The 18,311-nt window shown below is 37.0% G+C and overlaps 1 protein-coding gene across 5 annotated transcripts in view; it reads right to left on the bottom strand.

The window, feature by feature from the left end:
* PRKACB (protein kinase cAMP-activated catalytic subunit beta) overlaps window positions 1-18,311 on the bottom strand; it is a 97,965-nt gene that overhangs the window by 23,251 nt on the left and 56,403 nt on the right. For all 5 annotated transcript variants that reach the window (XM_067538581.1, XM_067538580.1, XM_067538583.1 and 2 more), the window contains exons 2-4: window positions 7,643-7,704; window positions 6,523-6,651; window positions 2,197-2,295 (exon numbers count right to left, since the gene is read on the bottom strand). In XM_067538581.1, the coding sequence (XP_067394682.1) occupies window positions 2,197-2,295; window positions 6,523-6,651; window positions 7,643-7,704 (290 nt within the window). The remainder of the gene's footprint in view (window positions 1-2,196; window positions 2,296-6,522; window positions 6,652-7,642; window positions 7,705-18,311) is intronic.

Genomic DNA, 18,311 nt, shown 5'->3' on the forward strand with positions numbered 1-18,311 from the left:
CAGTGTAGAAGAAATCACTATAAAGTGAGTGCGTAACTGGTTGACAAATCATGCTGAAAGAGTAGTTATCAATGTTTTGCTGTGAAAACGGGAGGACATATCTAGTGGGGTCTAATAGGGTCCGTCCTGGGTTCAGAACTATTAAAAATTTTCATTAATGACTTGAAAAATGGAATGGAGAATCCATGGACTCCTTATAAAATGTGTGGATGATACCAAGCTGGAAGGAGTTGGAAGAACTTTGGAGGACTGGATTAGAATTCAAAATGATATTAAATAAAAGTCATTTTATCAAGACAAGTACAAAATATTGCTCTTAGGAAGGAAAAAAATCAAATGCACAAACACAAAAAGGGGAATAACTGGCTAGACAGCAGTACTGTGGAAAAAGATCTAGGGGTTACACTATATCTCAAATTGAATATGAGTCGTCAATGTGACAGTTGCAAGAAAGGCTAAAATCATTATTTAGGTGTATTAACAGGAGCATCATATGTGTGAGACAGGAGATAATTGTCTTGCTCTATTCAACACTAGTGACATCCCAGCTGTAGTACTGTATCCAATTCTGTGTGTCACACTAAAATATGTAGACAAATTGGAGAGTCCAGAGGAGAACAACAAACATGATAAAAAGTTTAGGAAACCTGACCTATGAGGAAAAATTAAAAACAGAGTATGTTTAGTCTTGAAAAAAAGAGCACCAAGTGAGGACCTGCTAACTGTCTTCAAATATGTAAAGGGTGATTATAAAGAAGACTGTGATCAACTGCTTTCCATGTTTGCTGAACATAGGACAAAAAGTAACGGGCTTTATCTGCAGCCAGGGTCAATTAGGTCAGGTACTAGGAAAAGCTTTCTGAAGGTACAGGAATAGGTTACAAAGGGAGGTTATAGAATCCTCACCACTGGACGTTTGTAAGAACAGATTACACAAACACCTTTCAGAGATGGTTTCGGTTTAGTTGGTCCTGAATCAGTGTGGTGGGGATGGACTTAGATGATCTCTCGAGGTCCTTTCCAGTCCTACATTTCCGTGATTCTATTTCTTTAATTAGGACCATGGCTCCATAAGACTTATGTCTCAGAAAACATACATATAGACAGTGTTCGCCTGCACTTAATTACATTGAATTTTTGGACACATCAGTTTTGACTGTCTTTCTAATATAGAGGGCATCCTCCATTCCCAAGATGCTAATATGTAACTGATTCTTAGAAAGCTCATGCTTCAGAAGCACAGACCCCACACTGTGTAACATCCTTCTCTACACACACTATACATAATTAAGAGGCAACTGTGGTTAAAATAATCTGAAGAGAAGGAATTTGGAATGCCACCTAATTAACAAGATCATAATAAAGTCTCTGATATTGTCTAGCTTGTCTAATTCTTGTATGTAATTCTAATTCTGCCTCATTTTAAAGTATGCCACTGATGTTACAAAGTATCATCAAGCACATACCGATAACATGGATCTCTGATACCTACTGAATCTTATTCTCCTTAAGAAGAAAGATGACTTTAGCCTAGCAAATAGACGCAAAACCTTGTGTGTCTGTCCCTTTTTCAGAAATAACCAAAATGCCAACACATACACAAAATCGACAGATGTATTTCTTCATGAAACACCCCTCCCCGCCAGAGGTTGGTGTTGGTAGTGGAAGGAAGAATGATGGAGAAAGATCTAGCATTATTGCTTTAACATAATTTTCCCCAGAAGTACATAGTTAAAGGAACAGCATCGACTTTCAATGTTACTTCTGTTTGATAGTGTTATACCTAGGATTGTTACAATTACAATTTAGATTATTATGACTGAAAGATTAGAGAAATCACACTCAAAAATGCAAAGATTAACCATATAACATATTAAAAATAAAATTGGCTACATTTCAAATTGATAGCGTCCCATGGAAAGGTTTTATGCAATGTACATTTTACCAAAAGCATGAATTACTGCATATTAGTCATAATTTACTTAGCATTTTGAACACAAAGCACATGTTTTATATTACCCATCAGGGAGGAGAAAATTCATTTTGCATTAATAATTCTTTAGCGGATGTGATGTACTTATCATGCCTGCATTATGGCACAATGGCTTTACAAGAAACTTACATTTGTATGTATCTGAAGTTTGAACATCTATTTCATTCACATTTTAAGCAACTGTTTTTAAAAATAATGTTTACCTTAAAAGAATGCTCCAGTCTCACAAGAAAAGGAAAGTTCACTGCTTGTAATATTCTCTTTTCATTCAGTGTGTGTTCTATTTGCTTCAGTTTGACAACCTATGAACAAACAATCTTTAAATTCTTCAGTCTAAACAGAACGTCTTATGTTTTCCAATAAACATATTAAAGTAGTTGAACTGAAAATGCAGAACATATAGGGTACACATGAGTAAGTGAAAGGCTTTCTAATACAACAACACCAAGTCATATTTAAAATTTCTTTCTTTAAAAAGTTGATACTTTACAATTCTTAAAACATGGTTAATGGATGGCTCCAGTGACTGAATGCCTTTTTATATCCCAAAAGGTGGAGCATAGGAGCCAATGGGACAAACTTCTCTACACATCCTTGACAATGTACCCAGCTGACCTAATGGCAGTCACCTGCAGCAGTAATAAGATAGTGACTCTCCATATACATTTATGCTGAGACTACCAATAAGGGTGTCAATTAGTCTTAACTATGAGTTGTATGTGTGTGACATATTTATTCACAAGGAACAGGACTGAGACCCACTCAGTTTACAAAGTCCACTTAATAGTTCGGAGAAGATAATGGAAAATTTGGATTTAACTAATAATTTATTTACTCAGAACAGTCACATCTGCCACATGTAACAGTGGGTTTCATATATTCTGCTGTATGGAGTTAGTCTAAGGCCTCTTACCAACAATGTCAAAATCTAAGTCCTGTCCTCTGCTTGGAAGCTACTGTTACACTCTATTGCCAAAGGCAGTAAATGGTAGGTACCAGATCTGTTCTTCTATTGCTAATAGGAAATAATCATATTTCCAACTCCAGCATTAAGTAATCGCTCCAATCTTCCTTACACTCCATCATCCATTTTATCTACACCCCATTGTGAGAATTGGTGGAAGTGCTTAAGACTGAAAGCTACTTTCAGTTACTAATGATCAGAGTCAGCTTTAAACTGGTTACCTAAAGGTGAAAGGCTTTGTATCCCATTTCATTAACAAGGTGCTAAGCTATCCAAGTCTCTCTAAAATGCCTTAATTTTAACAAAAAATATTAGACAGCATGCAACAATTTTTTTTTAAACACACAAAACAAAGCAAAGAAACCCACAAAAATCAGGATAAAATTCTTTGGCGCCACTGAAAAACACTGTTTTTGTTAAACAGAATATCTGATCTTACTGCTGTAAATAACTGATATGCTAGGTTCCTAGTCAAATGTGAAAATTTTCTTGCATTAGTTATTTTGGCTCCAGAATGGCTGTAATATGTAGAAACGCACACTTCTCGCTGTTCAAAATTTTGTATGAGGAAGCTCTTCCTTTCCTTCTTTTTGTTTTGTTTTAAATATGTCTTCTGACAGAAATCACAAACCCAGACATTTATACTCACGAATGAACTCAGTTTGCCCTTTCAAAAAAGTAATTATGTAATGAAAATAACCAAGCAACATCACTTTACGGATATGCTCTACCAGAAAGGACATAAAAATTTAATTTAAAAAACTTAAAGTAAGTCTTGATGAACCTTGACTAAGAATATAGAAAGGAGACATTGAATCACCCCGATATTTTGTATAAGGGTCCCACATCTTGCGTTATCATTGACTCTAGACAAAAGCTGCCTCCATGACCAAAAACTCTGTGGACTTCTGAGGGATCTGTAACTGCTGAAACTGATGTAGTTTTTTAGAAGGATATATATCAAATTCATTTGACTGTGGAATGGAAGGTAAACTTGCTTCAGCTGACTGAAAATTGCATACAATTCTCTTTTTTTAATCAGTCAGATTTCTGCTGAAATCTCTTAGGTGATAGGACAACACAGAGTAGTAAGATGGTAACCAGAATTCCCTGTAGAGTAAGGGTGGTGATTGGTTGAGTTACTTTTAATATCACAATCATCTAAGAACTCTTGGCATGGGACAGATGTATGCTTTGCAGTCACAGGTGTGTAATTTGTAAAGTCAAAATGGCTGAACTTAAAACTTGGATGGTAACAGATTGTGAATCCTAGTGATGACTGAACCTGATGATATGCTCAAGAAAAAGTGCTCTCAACCATGTTTGTAACTGTTTCCATCTCTTCACATGGACTCAGCCATTTTAGGCTTCAGTGTGACACACACAGTGACATTTCTGGAACCTTATTATGTAGATAATGCTTATGTGGAAGGGGCTGAATTAAAATTGCATGTGCAATCTTAATTCTGATATTTCCTAATTTTTGAGTCCTTTGCTTTATAAGTTTAATGTTCTTTTAATGTACTATTTGCATGAAATTATTTATGTAGTATTGTAAGTTTGTGTCATAGTGTCTTACAAATATGAGAAGTCTTTGTCTGGAAAACCTTACAATCTGAATTACAATATTCCTTAAATTCTAAATGAAAAACTACTGTCTGCAATCCACAAAAATAAGGTATTACCATAAAAATAAACAAAGGTGTAGATTATTTGAACAATATTACTTTGCATTCCAAAATTCCAATTTTGTTTAAAATTAAATTTAAACAAATGATAGTGTTTACTGAATCTAACGCAGATGTGATAAAAAACTATAAATAAAATTTAGAGTAGCATAACAGTGGTGATCCAAACCTTAGCAAGGCATTTTAATTTTCAATAGATACCAAATGTGTAAAACAGCAGTTCTCTCTATAGTCTGTGGAGAGCTGTGTACAGTGTTGGCTCTCCTCTAATTCCAGCTGCTAAATCACATGGAGCTCAAAATACTTTCAGTTCTTTCCTAGATTTATTCTTCTATCTAAGCAATTACTATAGTAGCTACAGGGATGTTATATGATCATGAATGCACAAGGAGGTGGACTATGCTATAAAGAATGTAGATAGAATGATCCAACTGGTCAATTAGATTGTGGACCATACTATGAAAAATGTGTGGACTCTTGGTCCAAAGTACCCTTCAAAATTCTTGAGCCACATTGTATCAACACATAGCAAGATAATTTTCCATTTTACAAGGTCACTATATACAATAGAGTTTGCTTATGTTGAATAATGTTTGGGCAGATTCCATCTAAATCCTAATTAGTTACATTTGATCAAAAGATAATTAAAAGCAAAAATTGTATCTTTAAAATAAGTTGCTTCTGGACTTCTTCAAACATGATCTTTTTAGCATATTCTGTGAAACATCATCATTTCTAATGGCTGATATGAAGTAAAGACATTTCTGAACAATTATAACTGAAAATGTGGAAACTCCCTAATAAGGAACAACAAATTAAATTTTCTTTACACACAGTTTGAACTGTCAATAGTACTAATTTTAGTAAGAAAGAATTCTACACGTGATACATATTTAACCACTATGTAATCAGACCCATGCCAAAATAAAACCTCGTTTTAGTGATCTCTACTTAATAAATGGATGTGTCAAATTCTCTGACCTTGAAAAGTTTTACTCTTTAAAATTTAGTGCCAGAACTATATATTTACTTTGCACATGTATAAGATCACCCAAACTAGCAATACTAGACTATTCTAGGCGGCTGACTAGGAGGAGTGGGATAGCAGTGAAAACTGGATATGGGATAAGCAGCAGACAGCTCCTTCAAAGATGACTACCTTCCCAGCAGTCAAAAATGCAGCAAGACATAGAAGTAGCTCATGCATACAGGGCTGCAGACTCAACCAACAGCCAACTGGCCCATGCTGCTCATCTTTGTTCCCTTGGCACTAAGCTCACCTGTCCTGGCAACAGGCAGCCTTCTGTTGAGTGGAGAAATGAGAAGAAGGCCGCAAAACCCAAGAAAAATTATCAAAATATTTATAAAATCGAAACAAATAAAATCCACACAAGAAAACATGAGAAAAGACAACAGGACAATGGATCCATTTAAAAAAAAAAAAAAAAAGGATAGTGGAACTAAATGTGTTCTCTCCAAAACACTACAAACCCAAAGAGATAGGGAATGAAGTATAATGATCTGCATAAAAGTGCATTATGCTATGACTAGACTTAATACAGGGTTTATTTTTAATGCAGGGTTTATTTTTTACTTATGCCTTTTAAAAACGTATGCCTTTTTACTTATGCCTTTTTAAAAAAAAAATTGAATCCCTAAGACAACCGCATAATCGTTAAAGAAAACAAACAACTCTATTTTCCTCTCAAGGGGCACAAATGCCAGCTAAAACCCACTGTAGCAACATGAAAAGTGAAAATAGTAGGAGGCAACATTTTTTCAGACCACAGATAATGACTTACAATGAACTGCATGCTCTCCGCCTGCAAAAACAGTTTTTAACCACAGAAATTATTATAATTATAAAATGCTCCAACCTTCTGTTTATCCAGTATCTTCATAGCATAATACTGTTCTGTGGGTTTATATTTCACCAGCATAACTCTCCCAAATGATCCTGTTCCAAGGGTTTTTTGTCTCTCAAAATCATCTAGGCCAGCAGTATTCTACGTATGCACAAAAGAGTATAACAAATTAATAAATAATGTGTATAGTTTGGGTACATAAAACACTTAGTGATGGGAAATGTAGTCATTCATCAAAGAGGAGGGATGCAATTTCTTCCATCAAAGCTGAAAGAAACTAGAGAGCTAACTAACATTGTAATTTCACACAATGTACTTGTATTCAGAGATTCGTAACAGTGCTCGCATTAAAACAGAAATGGACCTATTTAATTTATGTTTAAAAATGACAAATGTTGTTATCAACATGATATCTATCTAGCAGGTAGAATTTAGCTGCAAACAGATCACGATGTTAACACAAGTAAAAAGAAAACAAAACCTGCAGAAGATTACACTCATCAAGTTTCCACCATTAAGTGCTAAAGAGAATTCTATGTGGGAATGTGCTGATGAACAACTGTTCATACATTGTCTAGAATTCATATTTGAACACATTTATAAGAGATATCTATCACCACAATATTTGAATGCTATTTGAAAAGTAATTAAAATTATAACTTTTTCTCCAAATAGGAAGCATATACTATGCACTCTTGCTCATCAAGAGGGAAACCTCTCTAAAGTCAAAGGATTACCAACCAGTAGAGAAATTTCCAAGGGCAATATCCAGGATATATCAAGGTCTCCTGTTATGAAAAGCCAGTTGAAATAGGTTAGGAGAGTGGTGATATTTAAACTCTATGAAACTGTTAGTGAGAATGAATTCCATAGCCAGGAACCTATCACTAAAAATACACTTTCCCCAGCTTCAGAGACCAACAGCAAAGCATCTTTGCTGATCTCAACTGCAATTACAGAAAATGCGTTTAACTTTTTAACATGGACACTCTCACAACCGTTTTTTGTATCTATCTTCTATTTTCTGTGGTATCCATCACAGTAGTATCTGAGTGCTGGATACTGAACTCATTTCTAGAAAAGCTACCAGTAAGAGTTATGCAATGCACTAAAAAAAATCATGGTTCTTTACCTGAGGGGGGCTTTCCCATTTTCTTAAAAAATCTTCTTTGGCTTTGGCTAGGAACTCTTTCACTGAAAATACAAAAAAATATTCTCTTAAATTCAATTCACTAAACATGTAATACAGATGTCTGAAACATCTATCTATTAAGTATGATTGCTTTAAATAAAAGTACATGATAAATTGCTCTTCAGTTCTTTTACACTTAATAGATTAATTGCCTTTACTAAACACAAAGCAAGCACCAGTATCTCTAAGATTTCTACAGTATCTCCAGTAGACTCTTAATACTTTTGGAGTATTACATACTTCTTCATAAATTACTTAATCTACTTTAAATCTAATGACTCTCAATACTGTACATGCAAGCAGTCTTTAAGGTGAGGTTAAGCATTCTCAAATTGATTGAAAAAAACCTGGCCTTTGTAAATAATCTACATCCAACTAAGGCAAACTTTTTTTTTTTTTTTTTTAAAGTTATACTTTCAACAACTGGAGAACAAAATAGTTCTCATTGCCTTTTTTCATCACTTTTATTTAAAGGCTGATTGCAAGCAGAAATACAAATTGTACAGCATTATTGCAAGCGAAGACAAAACACATGGCTACAACAAAACTGCACATTAGAGATGCCCACAGTCAGAGAATAAACTTTTAAGGTATTCATTTTCCATTTGATTTTAAAGCAATGTAGCAATAGTACAATTCTGGATGACTGTTTAAAATGTGCACTACACATACTGTAATTCAAGATCACTTTTCAGTTGTTTTAATCTTAGAAGGTCTTTATCAGCCAGATCAGTCTAGGATATTTTATACATGTAAGGAAAAACAAGGGCTGTTTCAATTTTTATTGTCATTCTGAAACATTCAAAGAATCACCATGAAAAACTCAAGCTTATTTTGTTTTCTTTGGTGTCACTCCACATAATACGAGATTAGCAGAGGTAAATTTTCTGTGATGATGAGTTTTGCTATAAGTAATTTCTAAAAATATTCAACAACATGGTCAAGCGTTTTCTGGTTAGGATACAGAAACATGTTTTAACAAGTTTATTGTAATTTCTGCTCCTTAAAAAATGGAAAATCCTGTTTTATGATTGGCTGAAAACAACCATGTGCTGAGTCAGGACGTTCCTATTGTTTGCTTCCTCAAAGAATATGTATGCCTTGTTTATATGATTATTTTTTAAAACTCTCCTTCCATTGCTCTAGTACTGGTACAGCTCCAACAGTGCTAGCAAATGGTGGGATCCCTAAAGAAGACTAGCCACCGGTGTTTTTACTATTATGCTACCTAGACCTGAAGTTAGATAATACTGGAATAAAAATGCCAGTGGCTGGTCTGCACCACTGGCACAGGTTGGGGATGCATCAGTGCAGGGGGAATTTCAGAAAATCCTGAGAGCAGATACAGCAATGATAGATTGGTGAGGAACACACGTTATCCCTGGCTTTAGAAATCATGGAAATAGTAACCCAGTAGTCAGTAAGTAGAAAACAAGTTTTGTAATGAAGAATTATTTTAATCAGTGTTAGACCTACCTACAATTAAATAGGTAGAGAAAAAAACGAAACAGTTCAGGTTTATTTGTGTTTTTTGTAGTAGGTGGAAGAACATCAAAATTTTTGGAGTACATAGCATCATTACATAAAGCGCTATAGCAGAGACCATAAGGAATAACTTTGCCCCTCTACAGCACAGCAGAACCAAATAGAAGAATTTTTTTATGTTTTGTTTCCCTCACTGATTCATATTCTTTCACTGACATTTTTGGCCCCATTAGATAGTCCCAGGGCATCTGTCATTGTCTGTTTAAAAATATATTTTAAATGCTTCCATATTTAACTTCAGAGAGAATTTATGAACTAGGGCATTTTACAAGTAATCATCTTGGTCTACTCTATTCTGATTATGGGATACAACACGCTAAATTTTTTTTTTTAAAAAGCAATCTGGAAAGAGATTCAAGTTGCTTGAAGCATGAGAAAAAATTCTGTTCACTTCTAGAACTTCAAGATGCCACAGGAGTTCTTCCACATAAATCCTCTACCTTATCCTACGTCACTTTTGGTTTGCTCTCTTCAGAAGCAACCCAGAACATCTCTTCTTTAAATAAAGTTTCTGACTCCCACTTATTTATCCTTTAGATATGCATATTTTTAACATATTTCACATTTGCTGGTATGTTACAATGAATTGAAAAAAAAAACCTACTTAAAAACATTGGAGGTAAAATTTTCAAAAGCACCTAAGTGACTTAGGAGCGTAAGGCCATGTCTACATTACAGACTTCTGATGGTACAGCTATGTTGGTTAAAGGGGTGAAGAGATGTGATCCCGGACTGATATGCTGTGCTCACAAAAGCCCCTCCTGTAGACACAGCTATACAAGCAAAGCTGTGCTTTTACCAGTATAACTTTTTTAGCCCGTGGTAGTTGGTTTTCCTATACTGATAAGAAGTGCAACTTTATGAGTATCAGTGCATCTATACTAGTAGCGTTTTGCTGACATAATATACGGGTATTCCTACATTGGTAAAGCACTCCTAGTATAAACATAGCTTTGGTTCCATTTTCCAGTGTTACTGAATACTTCTAAGCCCCACCAAAACTCAAATGATTGTCACTGTAACGTAAGCACTTAAGTAACTTTGGAAAATGGGAGTTAGGCATTTTTGAAAATTTTAACCCTGGTCTCAAAACACTAACACCAGCATTTAAGTTTTGTTGGTATTGTTTTTTAAATAAATAAGCACAATTCATTTTAATGGGTTGATACAAGTGGCCAATACCAGGAAAACACTATACAAAATCACTTTTTGGACTGCAGAAGACAAGACTGACAAGACCATGTAAAGAGGTAGATTTTTGGACTGCAGAAGATGAGGTAGATTTTTGGACTGCAGAAGACAAGACTGACAAGACCATGTAAAGAGGCAGATTTATCAAATGACAATTTCCAATTTTCCCTCAAGTGCACATTTTAGCCATTTTTCAATGTTATGATTGGACTTGTTTGGGTTTTTTGATCTTCATTATTTTATAAGAATCTGTGACTTTGGGCTCTAATGAAAGAATGAGCATACCAAAGGTCTCTATATGTTCACCAAGGGTTTGCAGGAACATTCACCCACACAGATGAGATGATCAAGAGAGGAAAGAAAGAGAAAAAACTTATGCATTTCCACAACAAACATAGAGAAAACAAATTAATTCCAACCCGCCCTCCAACTTCCCCACTCCCAAGAATGGACTCTAGACAGAACCAATCTTTCCCCATGTAGAGAGAATGGATCATGCTATACCACAGTAAGTTTGAGTAAAAGGTACTAAAGAAACACAAACACAAGACAACACACCTCACACAGCTAAATGCTATTATCTAGGAAGAGAAGGGTTGCATTAAAAAGTGAAAGTGAAAAGCCAAGAAGCATATTATCATAGAAATCAGCAGTTTGCAAAATTTCTGAAGAGATCGAGTGTTTTTCTTTAATAGTCAGTCCCAACCCAATTATATAACAAATAAATAAATAAAAACTAGATTTACTGCATTATGCTGGATTACAACTGCTGTAATCAGCTGAAAACCTGGGAGTTTTTCATCTTCCTCTGCAGCATGGGGCACAGGTCACTTGCAAGTTTAAACTAGTGTTAATGGTGGATTCTCTGTAAGTTAAAGTCTTTAAATCATGATTTGAGGACTTCAGTAACTCAGCCAGTGGGTCTATGGGTGAGGTTCTCTGCAGGACCATTTGCAGGTCAGACTAGATGAACATGATGGTCCCTTCTGACCTTAATGTCTATGAGTCTGATTTTTTTTTTTTACCCTTCACTTTGTTCTACAGACAATTTATGTGAGTAATAAAATGTATGTTGGCTAACAGAAATAGAAGGCAATATCGCCAAAATAATTCACAATAAAAATTTCAGTTCCATTACCTAACAATAGAGCAACAAACGCCTTCACAATACTGATTTGCATGAGTGAGCCTAATTTAAGGGGGTGAGATGACTGATTTTCATGTGCACTGTAATAATTTATAAATACTACATTCTGTTTGATTACTATATGCGTATACAGAGTTAATTCAATAGCAGGATTGTCAGGAAATGCACCCAGGAAGGTGGGGAGGTAGATCCTAATATACACTTCGACAGCACTGCATAAGACAATGACATTCACTTTGATGCTCATGCTCCACCAGATGCAGAGTTCACCAAAATGGTTTTCAATTAGAAGGCTAACAGACGCTTGGGAAGAAAGAACAATGAATGACTTAAATTTAAAAGGACATGCTCTCTCTTGCACGATATGGGAATTGTCAGAAAGACTTAAGGGGAACAGACTGAGACCCAGGCCTCCAGAATTTAAGTGTCTGGGGTAAAACAGGCCTACCTAAGACTTGAGTTAAGGCAGACGTGTGTAGACCTTTTGTTGTTTTTAAAATCCTTTTTCTCTTATGCTATGCTTTATTTCTCCTGTTAAGATTAAACAATATTCTGTTTTAAGGGGACAATTTGGGTCACTGCATTCGCTGTTGGTCACAGTGGGAAAACCAAAGGGAAAACCTGCAGATCCTGAGCTAAGTCAGGCCTGCTGCAGTAAGCATGTTCGATACACAGTATACTACAGCCTACGACCTGGTCTAATAGTGGCAGAATTGTGAGGATTCCACTCAGAGAGGTGAAGGTGCAAGGTCTCACACCTTGGGGATGCACTCACACAATACAGAAGGGGTCAGAGTCCTATACTATGACAGGTTGAATTATTCTGCCTTTCTCCCCTTGCCTCCCTCACACACAGACTTTGAGAGATCTGTATTTGTTTTTCTCAAGTACAACCCACCCACACCCATGGGCCAAAAATTCTGGAGAAGGGGATAATCTATGGATAGGATTCATATAAAGAAAGCAAAAACTAAATTGATCAAAACTAAACACTGAGCACTACTATAAACACCCCTCTGCTGTGCTAAATGCCAGTCTGTGTTTGGCATTTAGTATGCTCTTTATCAATACACAATTTAATTTCAATTCCAGGGACAGTAATATAATCATTTAAAATCTGTAAAGATAATTAGTGTTATAAAATTAAGCATTTTATGAAATCTCTAGTCTCCAACTACTGGCACAATATACAAATACATACAGAGAATTCATAGGATAATCTTGTTTAAGCAAACTATATATTTACATCATTCATTCTGTGGGAAACACCAATCGCTTCGTTTTATAACCTTAGAGTTATCCTTTATACAGATAAATACGAATGTTTTATGGCTGAAACATGGCACACTAACAATTGGAAGAGCCGTATAGTCTCATATAAGACTGGAATTCTCCAGAGTTCTAAGTCCAGGTCTTACCACCCACTCACTCTGTGGTTCTGACCAACTCAGAACCGCGCTACCTCAGTCTTCCCTCTATGAAATGGGGATAATTAAAAATCTCATATGGCTGAAGTGCAGATTTTTGGAGATGAAAACAGACGTGTTAAGTATTAGGAGGCCCTCTAGGAGATCAATTAACTTTTTAATTAAGCCTCTTCAAAGAGAAAATAAATGACCTCACTTAACTGACAAAAATTCAACAAAAGCAAATATTTGAGTTTTCACAATGGGAAAGACAGTTGGTAAAAAATAAAACACAATGTGAGATTGGAGCATGATATGGGCCAACCCAGTCAGCTCATGCAATGATGGCTCTCTGACTTCTAGAGTTTTGGTCAGGCTCGTTCATGGTGGTCTTTTCCGGAAAGCCTCCAAAATTTTCATGGGGGGGTTAGAAATAAGTGATACGCATGAAACAGATAGGAAGTGAATAAACATTGTGGGAGCTGATGGTTTCCTAAAGGACAAACTTCTGTTTAAATACTGAATTTTTGACGTTAGTAAATTATTTTATTTTTAAAGAAAGAATTTTAGGCAAACACTAGACTCAGAACTACTTATCAATCCACAAATTATGCTCTTTGGGCCATTTTAAGCATTAATTTCTTATTTCCTCAAGCCTGGAGATTTTCTTGTCCCATTATGGTAGGCTTCCTTAAATTAGAGGGTTAGCACTCAAGCACCATCATGATGGTTTAAATACTTAAATCACTTCTTGAAGATTAATATGTACAAGACACCTACAAATCAAACATTGATATGAAAGATGTGCAGGGGTGACACTCCAGACAGAATGGCTGCAGCACTAGCTGCTTGATGGCCCATTAAGGGAACACAAAGGAACAATTAGCCCAGGGAAAGAACTCAGGGGGCTACATCTTATGAGTCATCAGGACTTACTCATATATGACTCTGAACTCCATCTTATTTCTGTAAATTTCCACAAGCAGCATGGCAAAGGCCAAGGGACACAAAAGGCAGCTGCACCACATCCATTTTGTCTTTAGTCTCCAGCCTTCACCTACCTCTGGATCAACTCATGTACAACTGAAGCTGTGGAACAAAGAACCGAGACCCGTCCAGGTACTGGATGTACACCATGTACAAGCTATACAAGCCTGCAAACTCCACAATTCTACTGAAAACTTGATATCTATGGACTTTTAAATCATTTGTATGTATCTGATTGCTTTAATCATTTAACATTACTCGTTTCTTTCTTTTTATAATAAACCTTTAGTTTCAGTTATTAAAGGATTGGCTGGCAGCGTGGTATTTTGGGTAAGATCCAAACTTATATTGATCTGGTAATGTGGCTGATCCTTTGGGGTCAGGAGAACCTTTTTGGTAAAGAGCATAGAGTTTTAAATAACTTCTCTCTTTATTGGACCTAATGGCTGATTGGGAGCCAGAGATTGAAATGCAGTAAAGGGGGCAGTGTATATTTTGTTTTAGCTTCTTGAGAACCAGCATGGGGAATCAGAAGCATTGTTTGTGGCTAGTTGGGAAGTCTGACTTCAGTGCCACCCACCAGTGCTAGGAGAATCTGCTCTCCTTTTACAGCCTGCCCTGACACTGGCATTTGCAGAAAAACCTCTAACATGGGTTTAAGGGTGTGACCTGTCCATGTAGGTCAACCACCCAGGCTAGAGCTTGAGCTAACTCTGCAGTGAAGACATGCACTATAAATGGCCAGAATATTTTTTAAGCAGAAACTTAATATCTGCAGTAATTAACAGAGTAGGTTCCCTCCCTTGATAGAGCAAGCTTGTGATTTGCCGGTGGCAATTAGGGAAGTGGATTTTTCAAATTCAGACATTGATGAAAGGGACTCTTCCTTAAATCAAAACACGTACGAGGCATGTCTGCAAGAGACCATGTACTGGAATATGAAAACGAAACAAAAAATATTAGCAAGAGAATGGCTGGGCCAAGAATATTTCACTGTGTACAACTTTAATAGAAAAGAGATAGCGATATTAACTAATCCAATCATCCCATTTTGAGCAACCTTAAAGGGCTATGGTAGGGAGTAAGGAGAGGAGGGGAAAAATATGAGGAACAGAAAGGGAGTCAGGATACAGTGATAACTAGGGAGCCCTATTAAATTCACAGCTGTGAAAAACTTGTCTCAGACAGTGAAATCTAATCTCCCCCATGAAATCTGGCACCCAGTCAGGGGCTCCTATCTTGAGCATGGCTCCAACTCCTGAACTGTCTGGGATGGGAAGGTAGGAAACTTTCTCTTCCCCTGCAGGGCCACTCCTGGAGCAGGTCAGACCTATCTCTGGGATATCCCTGAGCTGCAGGAAGCTCTGCAGCTATGGCTATCAGCCCCCCCACCTTTTGGAAGGCAGCAGCTCCAGCTGTCAGCATACACTGGGGCAGGACACTACCAGGAAAACTAGATCTAGGGTAACCCACCCCCCATACCCTGCAACCCTCACTTCTGCACTGCTGCTGGCAGTGGCACTGGCTTTACAGCTGGGTACCTGGCCAGAAGCTTTCCCCTCTGGCTGCCCAGCTCTGAAGGCAGTGCCCCTGCCAGCAGCAGGGTAATCCTCCCCCTCTCCCGCCCCAACACAATAGCCTTGCAACCCTTCCACCCTGACGGGTCAGGACCCCCCCAGTTACAACACCATGAAATTTCAGATGCAAACATCTGAAACCATAAAACTGATTAACTTTAAAACTCCCTGGCTATGAAATTGAATTTGGTAGGGCCCTAGTGATAAAGAGGGAAAGGAGAATAAAATGGCAGCTGCTGCACCCCAGGGCTAGGTAGGGGTAATTGGAGCCCCTTCAGTTTGTGCGCGCCACACATTTAGGAATGAATTTTGAAGGGGCAATGTACACAAATTGAGGCAAACAGCTTACACCTAAAGCAGGGGTGGGGAACGTCCGGCCTGCGGGCCGTATATGGCCCACGTAATGATTTGGTCCGCCGCCGAAACCCTGCCGCCGTTTGTCCCTTTTCGGCGGCGAGGGGACTTTGGCGGCGGGCACTGCCCCCCGCGCCGCCACCGAATTCTCCCCCGCCGCCAGGGCCAGCATCAGGCCCTTGACATAAAAAAGGTTCCCCACCCCTGACCTAAAGGCTCAAAATCAGAAGGCAGACAGACAATTTGTTTTTCTTTAAATGGTCTCATTCACGATCTCTGAAAACTTGGCAATACTGTAACCATATCTGTGTTTGAGCCACAGGCAGTTACAACAGTTGTTAAAAGGGACTCTTGGTATAGAGCCCAACTATTTTCAACTGTTTATGGCCATAACTCTATAAAGCAGCAATTTCTTTTTAGATTCCATTCAAACAAAGCAGAAGCGTAATGCTCATCTCCCTACTTTTCTGGCTGAGAACTGGAATAGAGACTTGAGAGGTTGGACAGATTTGTAAACCTGGTAGCAGGGTAAGTACTGTGTCTTTAGCAACTACGGAGTGAAAAGCTCTTCTACTGAATTTTAAATGGAGGTTTTTTTGTAGATCCTTGCATAAAAAGGAAAGGGATTATACTTTCCTCTCTATTCCACTATGACTCCTACAGCCCGATTGACTTTTTCTTTGATTCTTCCATCCTAGCAGGAGTAGTGAGCTCAAATATACTTCCAATTGTGATCTCTGCTCATTACCTCTTTATTATTAATCTAATGGCTTTAGAATAGATAATGGTGGCTCCAAACTGAAAGAGGCAGTGATGCTAAAAAGGTTAAATGTTAATGTTAATTACAGAATTGAACAGTACAACACAATGTGAAGCAGATTTTGGGCCTTTCCAGAGAAGCAGAACCAAACACAAATTAGCTAACGCTGAACAGACCTCGCTCAAGAAATGTAGAACCCTGAACTTTAAAATTCAAGAAATGAACTTTTTCTGCATATGCAACAGCAACTCATATGGCCACAGATATAACAAAGACTTGTACCAGTTTTACTTTAAGAGATGTTTATTGTACACTTTAGCATGTTTTGACAACTACCCTTAATAAAAAAAATTAAATGTAAAATATTACAAATGAACAGTTGAGACAAAAAAGTGATTATTTTCTTCAGTTATAACATTAAAAAGGATCTAAAAATAAAGAACATTAATACTTCAAACAGGATGAATATGCTTTATCAAAGATTAAAATCCAAACCAAAACCAAATCACATTGGTCACCTAATCCTAGATTTAAAAAAAAGGATTCACAATCTAAAATGTTTCAATATTCTGGGTTAGTTGCGAGTTGAAGATTTCCTGTGGGAAATATGACTATCATCAGTTTTCACAACTCTCCCACATAGTTTTATATCAATTCTCTTGTCATCTCGAACATGTTTCTACAATGCAGGTATATTCACAGTAATAGCAAGAAGAGATGTAAGATTTAAGAATGAGTTCTAGAAACAAATTTTTCAGTACATTTTGTAGTGGTGACCTGGAAACAGTGGCTACATTTTGGCTCGGTGATGGCAATCTCTCTTGGGTGGAGGTTGCTTAAGCTGTTGCCCTATTCCGGTTATATATGAAAACTCAACAAGACACTCAGATTTTTAAAGACAGTAGCATTTAGCAGATAAAATCTGTACACAAATGTTCCTTACATTATTTATTTGACCCATCCATCCCTCAAATATCCCACTTTAAAAGATGTTGGCCAACCCAATCTCTTTCTATTCTAGACTACTGGACCATCCTGGCTAGAATGTCTCTTGAAAATAGAGAAATTAAGAAACTACAACTTGGAGGACTTGGTGGCCAGCTGTTACAGAGACCATTATTTAAGCCTACTATATTTGAGAACATGTGCAAAGTACTTACAGGTAGCTGATCTGTGTATGTCACCCATTAATTAACTTCCTGCAAGCAGGTGACATTTCTATCTCATTCCTAATATAGTACACTGTATACAGTCCAAATATACACCTTTCTTGGGATTTATTTGACTGTTAATTAAAATAATAGAGCAATATTTCTACCAGAGTTTGCTTTAGAACTTGCTTGTTTTTAGGGTTACTCCCTGCAAAACACCTCTCCCCCAGCTCCTGGATACCTCTGTTTCAGATAATCACAAACTCTTACATCCCGAATACAAGCTAATAGTACAAGTCTGGTCTGGCTGCCAAGGTAAATCAGAACAGTAGCTCTGGATCTCTATGTAGGGTTGTAGCACCTGTCATCATGCCAGGATACTGAAATATTCTTTGTGGTGTGCTTTTAATCTTTACAGGAAATGGTTGCTTGCACTGACAAATTGAAAAGTATTAGAGGTCTATTTATGGCCCTTAAATAGCACAGACATT

Source organism: Emydura macquarii, unplaced genomic scaffold, assembly GCF_026122565.2.
Source record: "Emydura macquarii macquarii isolate MOO-44397 ecotype Brisbane River unplaced genomic scaffold, CSIRO-AGI_Emac_v2 contig_480, whole genome shotgun sequence".
Lineage (NCBI taxonomy): Eukaryota > Metazoa > Chordata > Testudines > Chelidae > Emydura > Emydura macquarii.